The 19205-nt window shown below is 39.1% G+C and overlaps 1 protein-coding gene and 1 long non-coding RNA gene across 10 annotated transcripts in view; both read right to left on the bottom strand.

Annotated features, from left to right (window-relative positions):
* The window catches only part of LOC135254964 (afadin-like), a 197425-nt gene that overhangs the window by 65435 nt on the left and 112785 nt on the right, over positions 1–19205 (bottom strand). For all 9 annotated transcript variants that reach the window (XM_064335658.1, XM_064335648.1, XM_064335635.1 and 6 more), the window contains 4 exons: positions 13043–13188; positions 12676–12770; positions 11957–12222; positions 9161–9304 (listed from right to left, as the gene is read on the bottom strand). In XM_064335658.1, the coding sequence (XP_064191728.1) occupies positions 9161–9304; positions 11957–12222; positions 12676–12770; positions 13043–13188 (651 nt within the window). The remainder of the gene's footprint in view (positions 1–9160; positions 9305–11956; positions 12223–12675; positions 12771–13042; positions 13189–19205) is intronic.
* On the bottom strand, positions 2017–9150 carry LOC135255070 (uncharacterized). Its single transcript, XR_010330066.1, has 2 exons — positions 2292–9150; positions 2017–2207 (listed from the first exon to the last, which is right to left on the bottom strand). It is a non-coding gene; the product is annotated as an uncharacterized LOC135255070 (long non-coding RNA).

Raw genomic sequence — 19205 nt, forward strand, 5'->3', positions numbered from 1 at the left:
CCAATAACTGTCTGCAACAAATCAGACAACTGCTAATACAACAGTAATGACATTGATATCGCTAAAATCCCCCTCTGATCCCCAAGCAATCAATCTGGGCTGCGTTTCCCAGAGTCTCCTTAGCGCTACGTGCGTACAGCTCTTCCTTTAGGTCTCGAGCTGTTTCCCAGCGTCTCTTTAGCTAAGGTATACCTTATGAAAGGTATACCTTTAAAAGGGTGGTCTGAGGCACTCGTAAGCTGTCCCTTAGCGATGCGCTCCGCAGTTTTAGCCTTATGCCAACATTTTGCTTTTCAAATCGACAGTTGTTCTACAGTGCACATCTAGTAGCACATCTGCATGCGAAAATTACATAGTTTAATATTAACTTTACGAAAATTAATTATCCAATCAACGTTTCTGTGCAAAAAAGTTTTTTTAAATTTATACGTAGTGGAGCTAATTGAGGATATGGATTTTCTGACTGGTTAGGCTACCGTAGCCTGTACCCTGCTACTACAAGCCTATATTTGACAGATATTAGGCAAAATGACAAATCTAAATGAGGACAGCTGGAAACTAATCAAGATGGTGGCACCCGCTATATCTAGTCGATCATTATTGGGCTCAGTTAGGCCGCATTATGGCTGCATTACAGCGTATTGTTGCTCTAAACCAAAGGCGTCGCCATTCGCGTAGCCGATTGGTTTATGTTAATCATTTTATAAGGACAAACTTTAAACCGCTTGATGCCCTCTCAAACACTGCCATCGTTGCTAAATACCAGCTGCCACGGGTGAAAATACTCCAACTACTTGAAATTGTGTCCCCGCACATTTCAAGGGCCACCCAGTGCAACTTTGCCCTCAGCCCAGAGGTCCAGCTCCTGGCAGCCTTACGCTTTTATGCAGTGGGCAGTTTTCTGGAGGTGGTGGGAGACGGAAACGGGCTCAGCAAGGCTTCCGTAGCTGTTCATCTGTCGTAAGGGGTATTCCGCCATCAACACCCAAGTGGTGGTGGACCACAATGGACTCATCGTGGATGTTGTGGCGAAGTGGCCAGGCACATCTGGGCCAACTCAGCTGTGGGGCAGGATGTTGCCAGGGGAGTGTTCGGCAGGGGTTTTTTCCTCGGAGACAGTGGCTACCCCCTCCGAACCTACCTGATGACACCAGTGGCGAATCCTGTAACACAAGCTGAGCAGGATTTCAACGATGCCCACATCCGCACCAGGGGCCTCGTAGAACGCACAATTGGCCGTTGGAAACACCGATTCCGCTGCATTCATCGGTCGATGGGAGGGCTGAAGCTCAACCCTGCAAAGTGCTGTGCTGTCATCATTGTAACAGCAATGCTGCACAACATTGCTGTGCGCGCACGAGCGCACATGCCTCCGGAGGATAATGAGGATGAAGAGGAGGATGACGCCGAAGGTGACGACCCTCCTCCCCCTGAACATTGTGCAGCACAATATAACGCTGGTTTTCAGGCCAGGCAAAAAATCATCAACATTTTTGGCTGAAGTTGGACTCCTTTGTTTTTTCTCCACTTTTCCTTTGCAGTCACTAAACGGTCCATGTCCAGCACCCACGTCACCCACACACCATCCAAACTCCCATTCCAGCAATAAACCCTCCAAACTCCCATTCCAGCAATAAACCCACCATCCAAACTCCCATTCCAGCAATAAACCCACCATCCAAACTCCCTTCAATCAACCCCATTTCTCCCCACAATGAGCCCACTGTTATCAGTGTGGACCCATCAAATTAAAATGCTATAATTAGCCTACCAAAACTTAAACCAGCTAATCAAAGTTTGCACACGTAACCCGCATGCGTTACTCACAGCAATATTCTCCAAGCACATGGCTTAAGAACGGTTTCATCTTAACATAAAACATTCTAAACAGACAAATTTATTTCCTATTTCAATGTTTGATAATGCAATAACTGACACAAAATACACTTGGGTCTTAACTATTCCCTAGCAACAGAATTCCAGTGAAACGCTCTATAAAAAACAAACAACATGGAATAGAACACACAGGTGCTTTATTTGCAGAATGTAACAAAAGGTTAAGGTTTCCAAAAAGGAGCATGTTTTATCAAAGGAACAAAATAGATGCAAACAAAAAGATAGTATACCGTTCCTTAAAAATTTTTTTTTTTTTAAATAATAAAATAAAAAACTTCATCAACGGGGACGTGGTCATGGATTTGTCTCATCTGCAAGGGAAGAAAAGTTAATTAGTGAAATTGAATGGAATACATTGCAGAATAGGAATAGGACACTAAAAACGTTAGACTTACCTTGAGATGGCAGAATGATGGGCACGGATATGGAGGGCCTATGAAACTGTGCCTCTGCCAAATCATACTGCCTCTGCAGGAGGTCCAGTTTTGCTTTTTTTACTTCCAGCATCTCCCGCTGGAGGCTGTTGGACATCTCCAGTTGCGCCTCGATGCCCTCGCAGCACCACCAGCTTCTCCTTCTCCAAACGGAGAAGGTCTTCGCTGCAGCTGCAGCGCACGACTCTCTTCCTTGACATTCCACCTCGCATCTGAGGTGTTCTGGTGCGGGCTTCTGTCGGGGGGGAGAACCACAGCGAGAAGGCGACGAGGCATGCGAGCTTTGGGGTGGCGAGGAGGGCTCGGGGGGTGGGGTGGATGTCCCCTCACCAGAGGGCTGGAGGGTGGATGTCCCCTTGCCAGATCTGACATCAATGCCCCCCGAGATGCCTTGGGAGGCCGTGTGGCCAATGATTGAAAGGGCCTTTTCTTCGTCAGGGGTGAGGCTGGGTACTACGCTCAGTCCAGCACCCGTTTTTGCTATCTCCCTCCGCACTGCCGCCCCTCGAGATTTGGCAAGACTGGCGAAGTCTTGCCATTTTTTCCTGACAACTGTCCACTCTCTATATTCATCCAAATAGCCACTTTTGCCTTATTGGAAATATTATGTCAGGGTTCTGTGGTTTGTCTGCGTTTCCCCTTTTGGGCCGCCAGATGGCGGCACTTCAGTTTTTAGTTCTGTTCATTTACCCTGTTTAATTGTATTATTGTTTTCAATTATTCAATTATTGTTTTTTGGTTGTCTCGTTTTCCCTTCCCTCTCTGTGGCCTGATTGTGCATTGTGCCCTCCTGGGTCTCGTCAGTGTCTTGTCTATTTAAGTTCCTTCTTCCCTGACTCAGGTGCTGGATCCTTGTGTGTGCTTTTCTGATTGTGTTTCGGTATGTGCTCCCACGTGTACTTTTGACTCTGTGTTTTGTCCTGAGTGTTTTCTATCCTGCCTGTGTTCTGTTTTTGCATTGTTTTGAATTTCTGGATTTTCTTTGTTTTTGCGTTTAAAGAACTTTGCTTTGTCCTTTTGAGACTTGCCCTGCGTGGCTTTGTTTTTGTTCTCCCTGGTTTTTGTACTTATTAAAAGTAAATTCTCGGTTTGTATTTACCCTTTTGGATTTCGAGTATTTTTGACTCTGCATTTGGGTCCATTCCCTCGCCTTACCTGACACATTACTCCTAAAATTACTAAATAGGATGCCCTTGTTTTGTTGCACTTCATCAAGTAAGACGTGCATTTCCTCCTTTGTGAAGATCGCTCCTCTATGCCGTCTTGTCTTCATATGTGAAACTACCCACGGGTAATTATGTAGGCTGCATTAGCCAATCCCAGTGCGCAATAAATTAAATTAGTAATCGGATGCACCTACTATTAATTACACTAATCAGTGATCACACAAAACACGGCAATGAAACGCCACGTTGTGTCCCTTCTTTTACTTCCTTTAAGTGAGCCATCTATAGTATTATGATAGGTTATAAAATGATTTGGCAATATTTCATTTAATATCCTCTTTACACTACTGACCCAGGTTAAAATGCCGTTGCATACGCGGTATAGAATTAATCATTATCAATTTCCACAGACGCGCTTTTGCCTTTCATCTACGATCATTTTTGCACTGCAGAGAAAAGTCAGCAGGAATCAGGGGATATGCTGCTACAGTTGTCTATATATTGCTTGACAAAAACAAATTAAAATTAGATCTTTGTTTCAATAAGAACAAAATAATTTTTTATATGTAGCCTATATCCTTTTTCCTGGGCTTCCAAGAAGTCCCAGACTATGGCGTATATGTGCCGATTGATGCTCTTTATTTTATCTTTTGTAGCCTACATTTATTGATTAAAACTATCACAAGGTCTGCAGACAGTTATTTGACTCTTAAAGAGATTAGCAGATAATCTTTAGTAGGCATAGCTTCCTCTTCTGCAATATTAGATTGATGTAAAATGATTATGACAACACTTGTTATATTAAAACGTCATTCATAAGCCTTTACAAGTGAGACAATCGATTCGCTTGGCATCGATTGATAAACTTTTCAGCACCACAGTGAAGGCCAGCTCCAACTTACGACGTACCTTTGAGGTGTCCCTTAAGGGAACTGTTAAGGTATAGTCTGGGAAACACTCGTAAAAAAGCGGTTTCCCTTTTAAAGGTATACCTTAGAAACCTTTGTAAAATGTTAAGGTACATTGAAACTTGGAAACGCAGCCCTGCTCTTTGTATAGAACAGGGCTCCAGACTAACTTTTTACATTGGTTGCACTGGTGCGCCTAACTTTCTCATTTAGGTGAACCAGCACATAATTTAGGTGCACCCAAAATTTTTCCCTGCGCCTTTTGGTGGCGCAATAATACATTTTAAGCGTTACCTTTTTTGTCAGTTCCCATACACATTGGTAATTTCTTAACACATTTTGTAAATGATTGTAAACAGGAATAAAGGTGCAGATCAATGTTTTTTCTTTATTTAAATCACAGCACCATCAAGAAATCGCAATAACCTCAATTGTTTAAAAAATAAACTTAAAAAGTGCTGATGTTTAAAGTGCTTGACAAACTCAAATAAATAAATCAAACTCAAATAACTCAAACAAAAGTGTGCGCTGCCCCCGGAGGAGTACAGGGCGCAGATTCACACATACACACTAGTGATGCGCGGATCGGCTCTGACGTCATCCGAATCGCATCATCCACCCGCCACCCACCCAAACTAATTTAGAGACCCGCACCCCTACGACTTAGTATTAGGGCCACATTGAGGGGGGGAAAATCAGAGATTTCGAGAAAAAAGTCATAATAGTACGAGAATAAAGTCATAATTTAATGAGAATAATATAAAGTCATAATATTTCAAGAAAAAGGTTGTAATATTACGAGAATAAAGTTGTAATTTTACGAGAAAAAATCATAATATTACGTGAATAAAATCGTAAAATTTCGAAGAGAAAAACATAATTTTTAGGAAAATATATTACCAGCAACCAACAAAACGGGCGAGAGGACAGTATAATGGCAGCCTGAGCCTGCAATTTCCTCCAAGTCTGTGTGGTTCTTTTTTCGGAATATAAAAGTTTCTTGCAAAATCTTTTCAAAGTCCTGTTACTTATGATAATGTGGTGCTGATGTGCTAAAAGATTAAGTAGGCTATCTCGTTATTTGTGAAACCTATATCCTACTAAAGTATAACTTCTGATATTTCCCCATGTAGCCTAAAATTACGACTTTATTCTCGTAATATTATGACTTTTTTCTCGTAAAATTACGACTTTATTCTCATAATATTATGACTTTATTCTCGTAATATTACAGCGTTATTGTCATAATATTACGATCTTATTCTCAAAATCTCCGATTTTTTTCCGTCAATATGGCCCTAATACCCGATCACACATTACCGTTATTTCACATTATTTCGCAGCTGTTGCATATGACATACCCAGCACTTGACTCGTCATGGTTAAGTATTTCACTAAATTGCTCCCACATGGAACTTGTCTGCCCTTCCTTTTTTTTTTTTTTTTTAAATTCTCCTTTTTTAATTTTCTCTCGGATCTTTTTTTGCCTCCATTGCTGCTTAAGACAGATGGACGCCGCAGTTGGTGCAATGAGAGTCTAGTCTGCTAATTCGTGCCTGACGAAAAATTGATCTTAAACTATGTTCACATTTTAGAGAATGTAATTAATATTTTCCTCATTAATGATGTATTATTTCACCCACCCACAACCCATCCACTTTTAATCACAATGTTAATTTTTATGACTCGGCCCGCCCGATCAGCGGATTAACCGCGGTGCCCGCGGATATAACTAATACACACATTCCTTATTTTTCTTCCCCACCCGCATTCAGCGAAGAAGAATATCATGGTCAGAGCCAATCAGAGGCAGAGTAGGGTGGGAAAAAAATAACGCTACACACATACACACACAGAGACCTGCTAAATGTCAGGCGCACCGGTGCGACCAATGAAAATGTTTAGTCGCATTTGACAGATTTTTGGTCGCATGTGTCGCACTCTGGAGCCTTGTACAGGCTAGCAAAAGTCATTATAAGTTATTTACATTGAGCTGAAAGCGTTTTACAGAGAATTTTAAAACAAACATTATTTTGTACGTAAACAAAATTCCAAAAATGTGGTTTTTCGAAAAAAAAAACTTTCTCCACAGAGAACACGCAGCTTTGGTGGTTTGCTGGAAATGCATACGCAAATATCTGTTATATTTCAGGCAGTTGTTGTGTAGCTTTTCTATTCAGTCTATTCAAAATCTCAGTTTTCAGAGAAAAACTTTTCTATAGTGTCCATACCCTATTATTATACCCTATAATGCATCCATACCCTAAAGGCTTAATCACTTAATTTAATCACAATGGCAGTAAATTAATTTTGTGTGATTGTACTTGCGAAATTAATTTCGACAGAACTTTATTTACAAACAGCAAAAAAAAAGAAAGAAGGTCTTAGTTAGACATTCCTGTGCTGAGTAAGACCTGAAAACGAGCTACTACCTGAAAAAATCAACCCTCTTTATGACTTACCCATTGTGACTTTTGCCCCTGCTTGGAAAACCCGTATATGTTCCAGTGTTGTCTTTTTCAAGCTCATTTACATATCTTTTTCAAACGTAGTTTACTGCGTTCTTCTAGCTGAAATGATGTCTTTGCTATACTGCTAAATACCAGGTTACTTTCACTTTGCTTTTTCGCATTGTGCAGGAGTGAAAGCTTAGCACACGCTTTATCAATCATTTATCAGAGCTGTTGGTAAAAGACATGAGTTCCCTCACTTCACACATCCCTGATAAATTCCTTTGTAAGCTTTGATACAATAAAAGGGATGCTGAGACACTGTGCCTCATTTCATCCATATGCAAATTACAGCAGCCTACTTATTGCTGACAAGCCTAATTTACAGCGAGCCCGACAGCTGAGTGCAGGTCAGAGCAAGTTAAAAACCAATTATTTGTATTTAAACTTATTTGGTTTAGGGCCACCTATTGCCAGACAGGTTCCAAAACCTGCCTACGTCCTCAGAATCGTGGACTGCCAAATTTTTTGAGAATCAAACGTAGCATTCATGATTTTAGCAAAAAAAAAATGACCACGCCCACAACAACTGATTGATGTGTGGCAGCCATATGTTTTTGAAAAGAACATAATATTTTTGATATTTATTCGGGAACAGAGTACAGTTTCTTTCTAGCCTAAACAGAGTTCAAACAGCCCCAGACTAGTTCGCGAAAGTAAGTTTTGCAAAAAAACTCAAAACGGCAGAACAACAAAATGGTGACCAATGTTGCTTCTTATAATGTTTCTAAAAATGCAATTTATATGATTTGCCATTACCCATAGCCAAAGATATGCTCTTTTGAAACTTTTATATTTGCTATAGTGCCCCCTAATGGCTTACTGATCCCAAATCTGATACCTTGACAAGGTAGTACCAAGTCAATAGGTCAATGTACCTACCAAGTTTCATGATGATTGGCCATGGCTAAAACGGTTAAATGGCTGCTGATATCTCACTGGTGGCCATGTCTGTTTAAGTTATATTTTGGTCATTCAAACAAGTGGGGGCTTTCACAGAGATATAACATACAATATTTCAGCCTGAAGAGTTAGCATTTAAAGTGATTTGGTTTTTTTAGCACCACCAATTGGCACAAATGTGCATGCATCCTCAGAATCAAGCACTGTACCAGCGTACAAAAAAAATGGCTACACCCGCAAGAATTTCTTGATGTGTGGCAGCCATATTGTTTTGAAAAGTCAAAATTATTTTGATTATTATTGAGTATCAGACTCCAGAGTCTTTCTAGCCTAATTTTGTGATGACAGGCTAAACGGCCCCACACTTGTTTGCAAAAGTATGCTTTGCAAAAAATACAAAATGTTGAAAAATTTTAGCGTGTGCATATTAAATTGGGATTTGGGAGCCGAAGCGTGAAGTCAGTATTTTTCCCTCGATTTCCACCCTTGAAATTCCACCATTCATTTTCCCATAGGGAATTTTATAATCTGCAATTACAAAGATTATGTTCGATAGACACTTACAGCTCTTACATTTTTTTACAGTCCCCTTGTATCAGCATTTAGCAGCATTTTTCACCTCTGTATTGGAATATCTTTGGGCTATTTTTGGCTTTATTTTGTTAACAGAATACAAATTTTTTGTGGTGAAAGAATATTTTTATGAACTCCAAGACAGATGCTATTTTTAGTTTATCATGCTTGGGGGCACAGCTACAGATGAGACTGCAGGGAAGGGGTGCTTAAATAGATAACCAATATGGGGTGACATAGCTCAGGAGGTAAGACCGATTGTCTGGCAGTCGGAGGGTTGCCAGTTCAAACCCCGCCCTGGGAGTGTCGAAGTGTCCTTGAGCAAGACACCTAACCCCTAACTGCTCTGGCGAATGAGAGGCATCAATTGTAAAGCGCTTTGGATAAAAGCGCTATATAAATGCAGTCCATTTACCATTTGCCATTTACCAATGTTCTATGCGAGCTTGGCTGTGGGCTGCAGTGTGAATAGGAGCAGGGTGGCAACACCACCTGTTTTGGAGGAGAACTGCAGATGTCTACACTCCCGAATCGACAGTGGGGATCCCGCATGAACACAATTGCTGTTGCAAATAGCTGGATATTCCACATTACGATGGGAATTGGATATGTTTAGCTGACTGTTAATATTTAAAAGAAAAAAGAAAAGGTGGGCTTTATTTGTCTATATAACTTCATCAGGCCACAAACTTATGCAAAATCATTGGTTAAGAACCAGTTAACTAGGCAAAAATGACCAAATTAAAGAAAGCCGCATGGCATGTACTTACAGGGGGCACACAGGGTTCGTCAGGAGCACAATGGTAGTTGCTGAGCAGAGCTTGTAGCTGCAGGGAGTTGAGCTTGAAGCAAGTGTTGTGGATGTTATGAACATCCTGCATCGAGTACTTGTCCATAGTCAAAAGGGTGGTTGCCTAGGGAATGGACCGACAGCAATTACTCATCTTTCATGCTACGTGTCCAAACATGCCATAGTAACAATCGCTGAAACCTGACATAAAATCGTATTGCACAATAGTCGTTTGTTTTATAGTGTAAAAGAGAGAGAAAATCTGAAAAAATCTGAGGGAAAGTGTTTTGTTAGACATATTAATAGAAATTTCAGGCTTCAGATTGACAATCCAGGTGTACAGATTATTCCTCTGAATATTATGTGTAGCATGCAACATGTATTTGATGTGGAAATAAGTGCGGGCATGATATACTGTTAAGAAGTATAACTGAACACTGCAAAATGAATCTGTTCATGTGTACAAGCTTTTAGAAACAACATTGCTGTACAAACTGCTTAGGAGTTCTGTGAAATTTGTTTTTCTTTATGCCAAATATCCCTCAAAACTCTGCTTCTAAATAACTGCCATTGTAAAGCTGGCATGTTACCAGAACATCTGTAAATATCTAAAATTCCACACACACACACACACACCCACACATAGATGGGTTCAATGACGTGTATGGGTGCATGACATGTCATTTTTGTCTCTGAATGCATAATTTTCCAAAAAGAAAAATGAATACATAGACATATTATTTTGCATAACTGTATTCTTCCTCTTATTATGCAACAGAAGTGTTTATGGTTGCTAATGACAAACTCTATGGTTGCTAATGACAAAAATTGACTTCTCCCATTTTTCACACACAGTACACCATAAAACACAAGATTTACTATATATAATGTCCATCAATCATATGGGAATGGTAGAAATAAATGTCTTTTTCTATATACTTAAAGCAGTTGGATTTAAGACTTTTAAAAAATATCAATACGAAACAAAAATGATGAATAAGATGACAATAATTTATAATTTATCATAAATTAGCCGCTGCTGCTAGCTGCAAATTACTCGGCAGCCATTACACTGTGCAGGAGAGACAACGTGACCACGTTCACGTGACATGTCATGTTGGCCAATCAGAGAATTAACTATGGGCCGTGGAAAAAGTGCCGTTTTGAGAAGCCACTTTCCCTTCCAGTTCTTATACAGTTCATTAGGTGTGTCCCCCTCCTCTTTCAGTAGATAAAAATGTGCACCCTCCTTGTAGCTAAAGCAATTTTCGCAAGTGAGTTTTTAGCTGTTAGTTAGATGTGGGCATCTGAGTCCCATACCTTGGTCTGGCATTCAACATTTCATTCTTTTGGAATATTCTGCTGTCTTTTGGTTTTTGAATTTGATCTTGGCACATTCTTGGGATTACAAAAAAGGGAGAAACACTGTTTTGTTTTTATCTTTCATTCCGAGTGTGACTATAACCTGTCCATGTCTGTAAGATTTATTAATTGGTTTAAGGTAGCTGAACCGCATCTTTAGATATTTGTTGTAACTGAATACATTTCTTAATTTTAATGGGGTTGTGAGTCATACATTTTGATGAAGGTTGATCCAACAGGTTGTAAAGTCTATCAACAAATTCAGAAATTTAAGTGATATCTTTGATAATAATTACCAAATTAAATCAAATAAATATATTTTACATAAGTGATAAGTGAGGTGTTTAACTGCTGATGCCTCTGTGTTTGGTACTCAGAGTGCTGGACATTAAACAAGGGTTTTAGCAGGTAAAACATATTTCACTTAATCCTCACTTCGCCAACAGTACGTACCAAAAAAAAAAAAAAACAATAAATAAATAAATAAATAAATTTCACTCTTCTGTTTCCATACTTTTGGAGGGTACTGTATTTCAGCATATAACACCATATCACTGAAGAAGGCAAGATGCTGAAATATCTAAATCAGTCCTAATATTAGTGTGTACTATGTAGGAAAAATGTCAAGCAAAGAGGTGACATTGGAATGATTGTATATAGATGGTAACAGTAATTATGCAAATATGCGTTATAATGATCTTTACACTGAGTGCACCCCCTAGTGCGTGGGAACATCGCACGGTAGCTACGCAGTAGTGCCGGTGCAGCTATTTAGTGTTTTCCCTCATTTGGTATTTAGCTATTCTAGGCCTTGATTCATGAAGCAGGATCACTGAGTTAACTGGATAACTGCACTGAGTAAAACTCAGAACCCTCCCAAATCTGTAACATGGACTGAAAAAGAGCTGTTCTAGGTTTTACTCCATGTAGTTATACAGCTAACTCAGTAATCCTGCTTCCTGAAATACACCCCTAGACATTTAGTTAGAATTGGGATGTAAACACGTAATCCGGTGTGGATAAGTAATATTAGCGGGCCATAGGTCCATCATAGCTAGCTAATATACTTGTAAAGTGAATGACTTTTTCATGAAGTTATCTGTAGCCTTTTCAAAGTTTTCAGCAACTCCGTTAGCTTTGTTAGTGAAGTTGGTAACATTAGCTAGATAGCATGCATGCTGTATCAAATTAATTTCCCTGGATTTAAATAAATGCAGGTGAAGTACAGAGATAAATTGCAACCATAAACAGTAACAGCAGTTCCCATTGGGAGGGAAGACATCTTGTCAGAAGAACACAATTTGATGCAAAAGCTACCCAACTTCGGGAATCTAGCAGCGTAAGGTAACTAGCTAAAAGTTTAGATACTCAAAAATGGCAGAGAGTGGGATTTGGCATGCGGTTTGAGCCCCACCTGAACAATGCGGCTCAGGTGGCAGTCAGCGGCTAGTTCCAGCCCCTGCTTCTCTGCCCAGGCCTCCACACGGCTAAGCTGAAGCCGTAAGATGGCGCCCCAGTAGTGCGAGCACAGCCCCAGGTCTCCCTCTGTTACCAGCTTGTTGAAAAGCCACATGTTGATGAAGTGGAATAGCTGAGAAAACAGCTGGATGGTCAGAGCGGCATTGACGCGGCAACGACGGAGCAAGGCCATAGCGCCCGTCAAGGTGTGGAGAACGTCCTCTGTGTGTGTGTCCAGAAAGGGGGGAGTTTAACATTCATGAATCACTTTAATATTTAATTCATAAAATTATGTATTTCCATTGCAGCAACAAATTTGAAAATGAAAAGAATGAGGCTCCTCTTTTTCTTAAAAAATGTTTTCATTTGTAGTTTACTGAAACAGTCATGTATTGTATTTATATTTGTAATATTCAAATCAGAAAATGAATCTTATGACGTTTTTAATATTAATAATCATATAACAAGAAAGTTTGACTTTTTTTTCAATTTTCTTAAATAGTTCAGATAAAGGCAAGCTATTAGCAAAGGGCTCCCTTCCTTCCCCAGAGTATCCCTTTAAACATACTTCAACCCACAAGTGGTGCACTTAATTTGTTTTGACCAAAACAGTAATAGTAATTATCAGGGAGACTGCAAAGCATTTATTAGAGTGCAGCGAAATCTTGGGTTTACCTATTTTGGCAAGCTGGGAATCATGTTCATCAGGGTCTTCCAGGAAAGCTGGCATGTGGTTACCTAAGTCAGCCTGCAAACAGTATACCAAGTATCTGGCAAAACACACAACAGACACAGTTAGCACCTGAACAATGATGAGGGTATTCGGGAAAAGAAACTGTGAACCCAAGTCACAATATCAGCAAATGCAACCATGCAGCGTCAATGCAAAGGGGGGAAACTGTGTGCATGTACTTGTAGTTGCACATTTGTAGGTGTATGATATGTGCACACATATGCACATATGTGTTCACGTTTGTATGTGTCTAAGTATGTATGTATGCATGTGTGTGTGTTGGATTGGGGGGAGGGGGTGGTCCCTTACTTGAATGCAACCTGTACCAAGTGTGCCAGGACATCCTGGGCATCGAGAGTGATGCGGCTCAGGTCCCTGTCCTGCTTGATGAAGTTCAGCAGCTCGGATGCGTTTGCCATCCAGAAGGCCAGAGCCCCAGCCATGTTTTTCTGTTTCTGAAACAACAGAGACAGGAATAACATTGGGGTGGAGGCCACCAAATTCAGGCGTGGAAAAGAGACACAGCTAGCAGCACAAGAAGCAGCATTAGCGCCAGCAGGCACACTTCAGGGATAGACTTGTGCCCTAACCCAACAAGGCCCCCAACTCTACCAAGACACTGCAATGTGCCCTCACCATTTTAGCCATCCAGTCAATCATCACAGCCATTGACCAGTAATTAAAAAAACCCTGTAAGGAAAGATTGTACCACCTGTGGGAGTATGATGTTATAACATTAGAGCTTTTTTTAAATAAAGAGAGACATCCCATTTGAAAATGTCACCCTCACCAAAAGCAAAGTTAGTACTACTTAGCCAAATAAATCCATCCTTAATGGTGACCAATTAGGAAAATACATTACTATTGGTTCGGCAATAACCTGGACTGGGTTTGTCACAGAACAGGTTCCTGCGTAGAACACCAAACGGGTTAGAAGGAGACGAGACCAGCAAGCACAATGTTTATTTTCTATCTCTAAATTCACCTGGGAGTACAACACAAGATCTGTGCACAGCCAACAGTACAGACTCAGTGGAAGCAAAAAAATATTGTATTGGGGATCAGGAAATCCTGAAGAGCCCAGATTCAATAAAACTGTAACTGACTTTAAACAGTTAGTTCACTTTCTTGAGTTTTAAAAATATTTTTGGTATCATTTGGTTTTAGTGTGCATTTTTGATTGGCCCACAGTTTGTGTGTACAATTAAGTATACTTTAGATACTTATAGAAGTTTATGATGACCTGTTTAAAATGGCTGGTATCGAGGCAATTTAGAGTTTGTTCAAAGCAAAAATAAATAAATAAAAAACTAATGTAACTCCAAAGCAGTTTGTCCAGCAATGTTGTTTCCAGATGCTGTACATATCAGCAGTTGAATTTTTATAGTTTATTCAGATAAATTAAAATAACTAAAATAAATAATAATAAAATAAAAATATTAAAGTTTTTACATCGTGCCAGCTGTTCACTCCTTGAGCACAGTGGTTTCAGGTTACATTTGCCATAGGAACCAAACAACCAAATAAGATTAGAGCCCGACCGATATATCGGTATGGCCGATATTTCGGGCATTGTTTGACTTTTTTGACGACATCGGGATCGGCAGTTATGCAGCCGATGTGTCCCGATTTTTAAATAAGTATAATAAACAAAAAAAACATTGATTATTTATCTGTACTTGTCAGTTCGAACATTGTAATTGCTATTTACTAGAATTATCCAGTAGAGAGAGCTCTAATACAAGTGTGAACTGCAGCAGCTGACGCGCTACTTCTGTAATAAGACATTTGTCACTCGTGCCTCATCCAATATTCTCCACTGCAAGACTTGCCTGCACAGATTCGATTGCCACAATAAAGGTATGTATATTTAGTGAAAGTTTTTAATTAAATGCGTTTATACGACCACTATGTTTATCAATTCTCATTATCAAGCGAGCGAGCTAGCTAACATATTTGGTTCACTTTAGCAAGCTAGCTGGCTAGCAAGCCTTTATGAAGTGGCAGTGAGCACATAAGCAGCGTAGGATCTACATTTCCAGAGGACATCACTGTATTCTCAAACAAATAACCAGCCAAAATAAAATAGTGATTGAATGCATCACACATTTGTTTTTTTATCTGAGATGATATTAGCTACTATATGATGCTGTGTCGATAGCTAACGTGTTATTGCAAGCGAGTGTGTCATCTAGTCACGCGTCATCGTAGCAAGCTAACCAGACAGTAAAAACGCTGATAAAACACTTCTGACGTGGATCATTTTAAGCCATGTTATCTAGCTTTGTCGTGATAACATAAGAGAAGGATTGCTGTTGGAGAAGTGAATCAACCAACAGTTAGCACGGGTAACCTGCACGAAAGCGCATTGTAGTTTTTTTCACGTAGCCTATTTCATCCAGTCAATTTAATTTCATCTAATGTTACACTTGATTCACTCATTAGCTCCGCTAGATAATGTCTTATTCTTTGAGATCATGTAGTAGAAATAAAATAAGAAAATATAATTCATTTAACTTACTGAGAATATATAATAAGAAATAATGAGGCTGTGTCGATAGCTAATGCGTTATTGCGAGCGAGTGTGTCATCTAGTCACGCGTCAGAGCGCATTGTAGTTATTTTCACCACCGAATTCTTATGGACAGGGAAGCTCGCTAGATAAAGTCTTACTCTTTGAGATCATGTAGTAGGAATAAAATAAGAAAATATAATTAATTTACTGAGAATAGATACTAAGAAATAATAACAAATTAATAACAACAACAATAATAATATTTATAAAAAATACACGTTTGAAACTGGAAAACTGATTTTTTAAAATTATTGTTTTATAGATGGCTGGAAAAGAAAGGAGTAAAAGCAAGGTGTGGAGTTATTCTGATTTCAAACTTAAAGATGGTGTTAATATATATATTTTTAATTTGATATCATCTTTTACATTTTATCTAAAAAGTTCTTTGTGTGTCTATTTTTACTTGTATTTGTTTGCTTATAAGTTAAATGTTCTTAAATATAGAAACATTAATAAAATATAAGTTTTCCAAATTGATTTGAAAATGTTGCACTTTTTGACAAAATATCGGTCAAAACATCGGTAATCGGTGGGCTAGGACTCTCCAAAATCGGGATTGGCATCGGACCCAAAAATCTGGCATCGGTCGGGCTCTAAATAAGATTGAACGTAATTACATTATATTAAAATAATAATCACATGTATAACCTATGGAGGCATAACATTGTTGTGCAAGCTGCTTTGTAGTTATTAAAGCATTTTATGCTTTAGACCACAAACTTCTGAATACCCCAATACCAGTGAGTATAAAGCTTATTGTCAGAAACTTACATAAATATGCGGAACATCCTTCAACATACACAAAAACATACACTAAAACTGAAATAATGTTAGAAACACTCCAGAAAATGAACCATCCCTTTAAAATGCTGGAATGCTCAAGCTATATATATATAAACATTTCTCTGTTTAACATAAAAAAGAAAAGGGTATTTTTCATTAGCAGAAAAAAGTAGCCAAAATGTATGTGGTGAAAACGTACTTACTGCTTTTGATTGAGGAAGGTGAATAACAAGTTTAAAAAGCCTTTATTTGTTAGACATAACCACAGACATATTAGATACCAAAACAAAAAGGGCAATGCATTTCAGCACTAGAATGAAACCAAGAAAAATATGAATAAACTTTTCTGAAACATTTTACAGAAAAGGCCAACACAGTATTTACTCATTTAGGCCTGGAAAAGTCATGGCACTTTGTAGGAGTTTGCACAATGTAACATCACCCTTTACATGCTTTCTGACCAACGGTGGGTTTCCCAAAAGCCCCTTAATGCAAAGAACCTTTGGCCTGTTATGATCACTTTTAAAATAATGTGGGTTTCCCAAACACATTTTTAACGAAAGGAAGTGTCTTTTAAGTATCGACCCATCTAGATCACTTGTTCACAGCTAAAGATCCCTCTCACAGCCGTCCACTCTGGCAGCACATGCAATAAGCATGCACTTTCGATGCATGCTTACAATCATAGCCTACGATAGCCTAAGAACAGTAGTACCCCATAGTCTAATCCTTTTCATGTATATTCAGAGTAAATATTGTAAAAATATAAAATATATACCCATGAAATAAACAGTATTTTAATATGATTTGTAATGACAGTGTGTTAAATTAAACTGAACATGATAATGTCAAATTAATTACATTTCATTAATAAAATACATTTCTGCACCTATATAATTGTATAAATAAAGCCAAAACATTGGCACCCCCTCATTCCTGCACCTGAACCAAAGGTGCAGAAGAATAAGTTGACGACACAGTAACATCGTAAGAACAAATGGTACAATTAAGCCGCGTTTCCACCAAAATTACCCGGAACTTTTAGTCCCAGGAACTACTTTACCAGGAATTAAAAGGTTCCTTCAGCCCATTGTTGTCTGCGTTTCCACCGCGGTCTAAAGTCCCGTGAAGATTAGGCAAATTAAGCCCACTGACGTATGAAAAAGCGACGTTGTCGTCGGTCCATCTGTCTTATGATTTCTTCTGTAACTCCATACTACCACCGAAGTAGCCTACATTATTTTCTAATAACCGGGACAGCCCGGAGGGGTTTATTCCACTCATATACAACGGGCTACCAACAATGACTGTATATGGTTACTTTTGTATTTATTGATTTTTATCGATTTAATCACCTGGAATTGAAATATTCTTCTGCAGCCGTTTGGGCATATTTTACCGTTGTCAAGCAAAAATGTCGTTGGTAGTTGAACTTGGACCGTTGTTATGCAACAAATAGTATATAACAGGCCAATAGTCAGATTGTAACTGTTTTATATATCCTCTCAAACACATTCATTATGTTTTTATGCGAACATTCGCTTTCATGTCTTGACATCTGAAGCGACAGAATGCATTCACATTTCCAATATAACTGGCAACAACAGCAGAAAACATGCACACGTTGTAAACAATTTGCTGTTTGATTACTTTCTCATCGTCAATTCCATATAGGCTAATCGCAAAATGACAAGAATAGAACGAAACCTCGGACTTGCGTGAAAATTTAAATTAGTAGTGGTACAGCCACCGTTTGCTTTCCTTCGAAGTTACTGCTAGCCGAGCAGCGAAGTGTGCCCTCCAGATGCGAACCATGCACCATAAATTAGTCCATAGTCTTCCTGGTCTTTTTGTGGAATTGAAGAATGGCAGTAAAATGGAGTAAAATTACGGCAGTCTGAAAAAGCTAAAGTTATTTTACCCTGACAAAAAGTGCGGAAGGTGATTTCCAGTTTGCTTTTACTGTATCACCAATGTGAATTACGCAGAACTACCGGATACCTCACATAACTGTATCAAACGTTTTGAGTCAATTACAACGGGCTAACAAAGAAAATCCGGAAGAAAATATTCAGCAACCAAATTAATCCGTTTGAATGTTTTGGTAGCGTACGTAATATGCTCTCCCAGCACGAATGCTTAGCATTTTATAAAACGAATACTAAAGCAAGAAAAGAACAGAAGAGTACACGTTATAATTCCAAGACGTTGGCAGGCTATAACCAAAACTAGGCTACTGCGCCGCATAACATACAAGTTTGATTTGAAGTTTTGCGGCTGCATATTTTCAAACATGGCGCTTGAAAATAAATACAAAAAAATGCTGCGAGTACTCGACCAATCAGAAATGTTCAGCGCTGCAAGCTCCACCCAAAAGGTTCCTGTACTTTCGGAAAGTACTACCGCCCGAGCAGGAACTTTTTGGGGGGGTAAAATAAAGCCCCAGGAACTATTTAGACCCTAGTTCCTGCGGTGGAAACGCACTGAGTTCCTCAAAAGGTTCCTAGTTCTGGGGTAAAGTTCCTGCGGTGGAAACGCGGCTTTAGAGTCAACTTGAATACACTTCACAGATGAAGCCAGGGGTTGGTAATCTTCAAGAAATTTTCTATAATTATTTATCCTATTATTCATGGAATCTTTTAATATTTATGTATTTAGTTTAAAAAGACGCTCAGAATCAAAATGGTTATAGTTTACTGGTAACAGGATATAGCCTATTCTCACATTTTGAGAACTTCATTTTTCAGTGTTATTGGCTAAAAACTCATGACATCCATTTATGAACTACTCAGGCTTTAGCAGGAGCTTTAATTTTGCAAAAAAAGCTCTATTTAAATTCTGTACCGTGCTGTAAAGTGCTGTACCGTTCGCGTACGATTCGTTCTGGCACGGCTCGTTCATAGTGTAGTGGATATAGCCGTCTTTTAGCATGACAGATTAATTTAACCCATAAATTCTAAACCATTGCAATGCATCGTTCTGATAGCAAACGCAACTAGATAATGTATCCGATGGTGGACTATGTGACGCAATACCCCAAAGCAGTGCCGTTATATATACCATATCGGCTAAGAGTGTTACACAAGGATTGCTTCAAATAATCTCCCGAGTTGG

The sequence above is a fragment of the Anguilla rostrata genome, chromosome 1 (genome assembly GCF_018555375.3).
Source record: "Anguilla rostrata isolate EN2019 chromosome 1, ASM1855537v3, whole genome shotgun sequence".
Classification (NCBI taxonomy): Eukaryota; Metazoa; Chordata; class Actinopteri; order Anguilliformes; family Anguillidae; genus Anguilla; species Anguilla rostrata.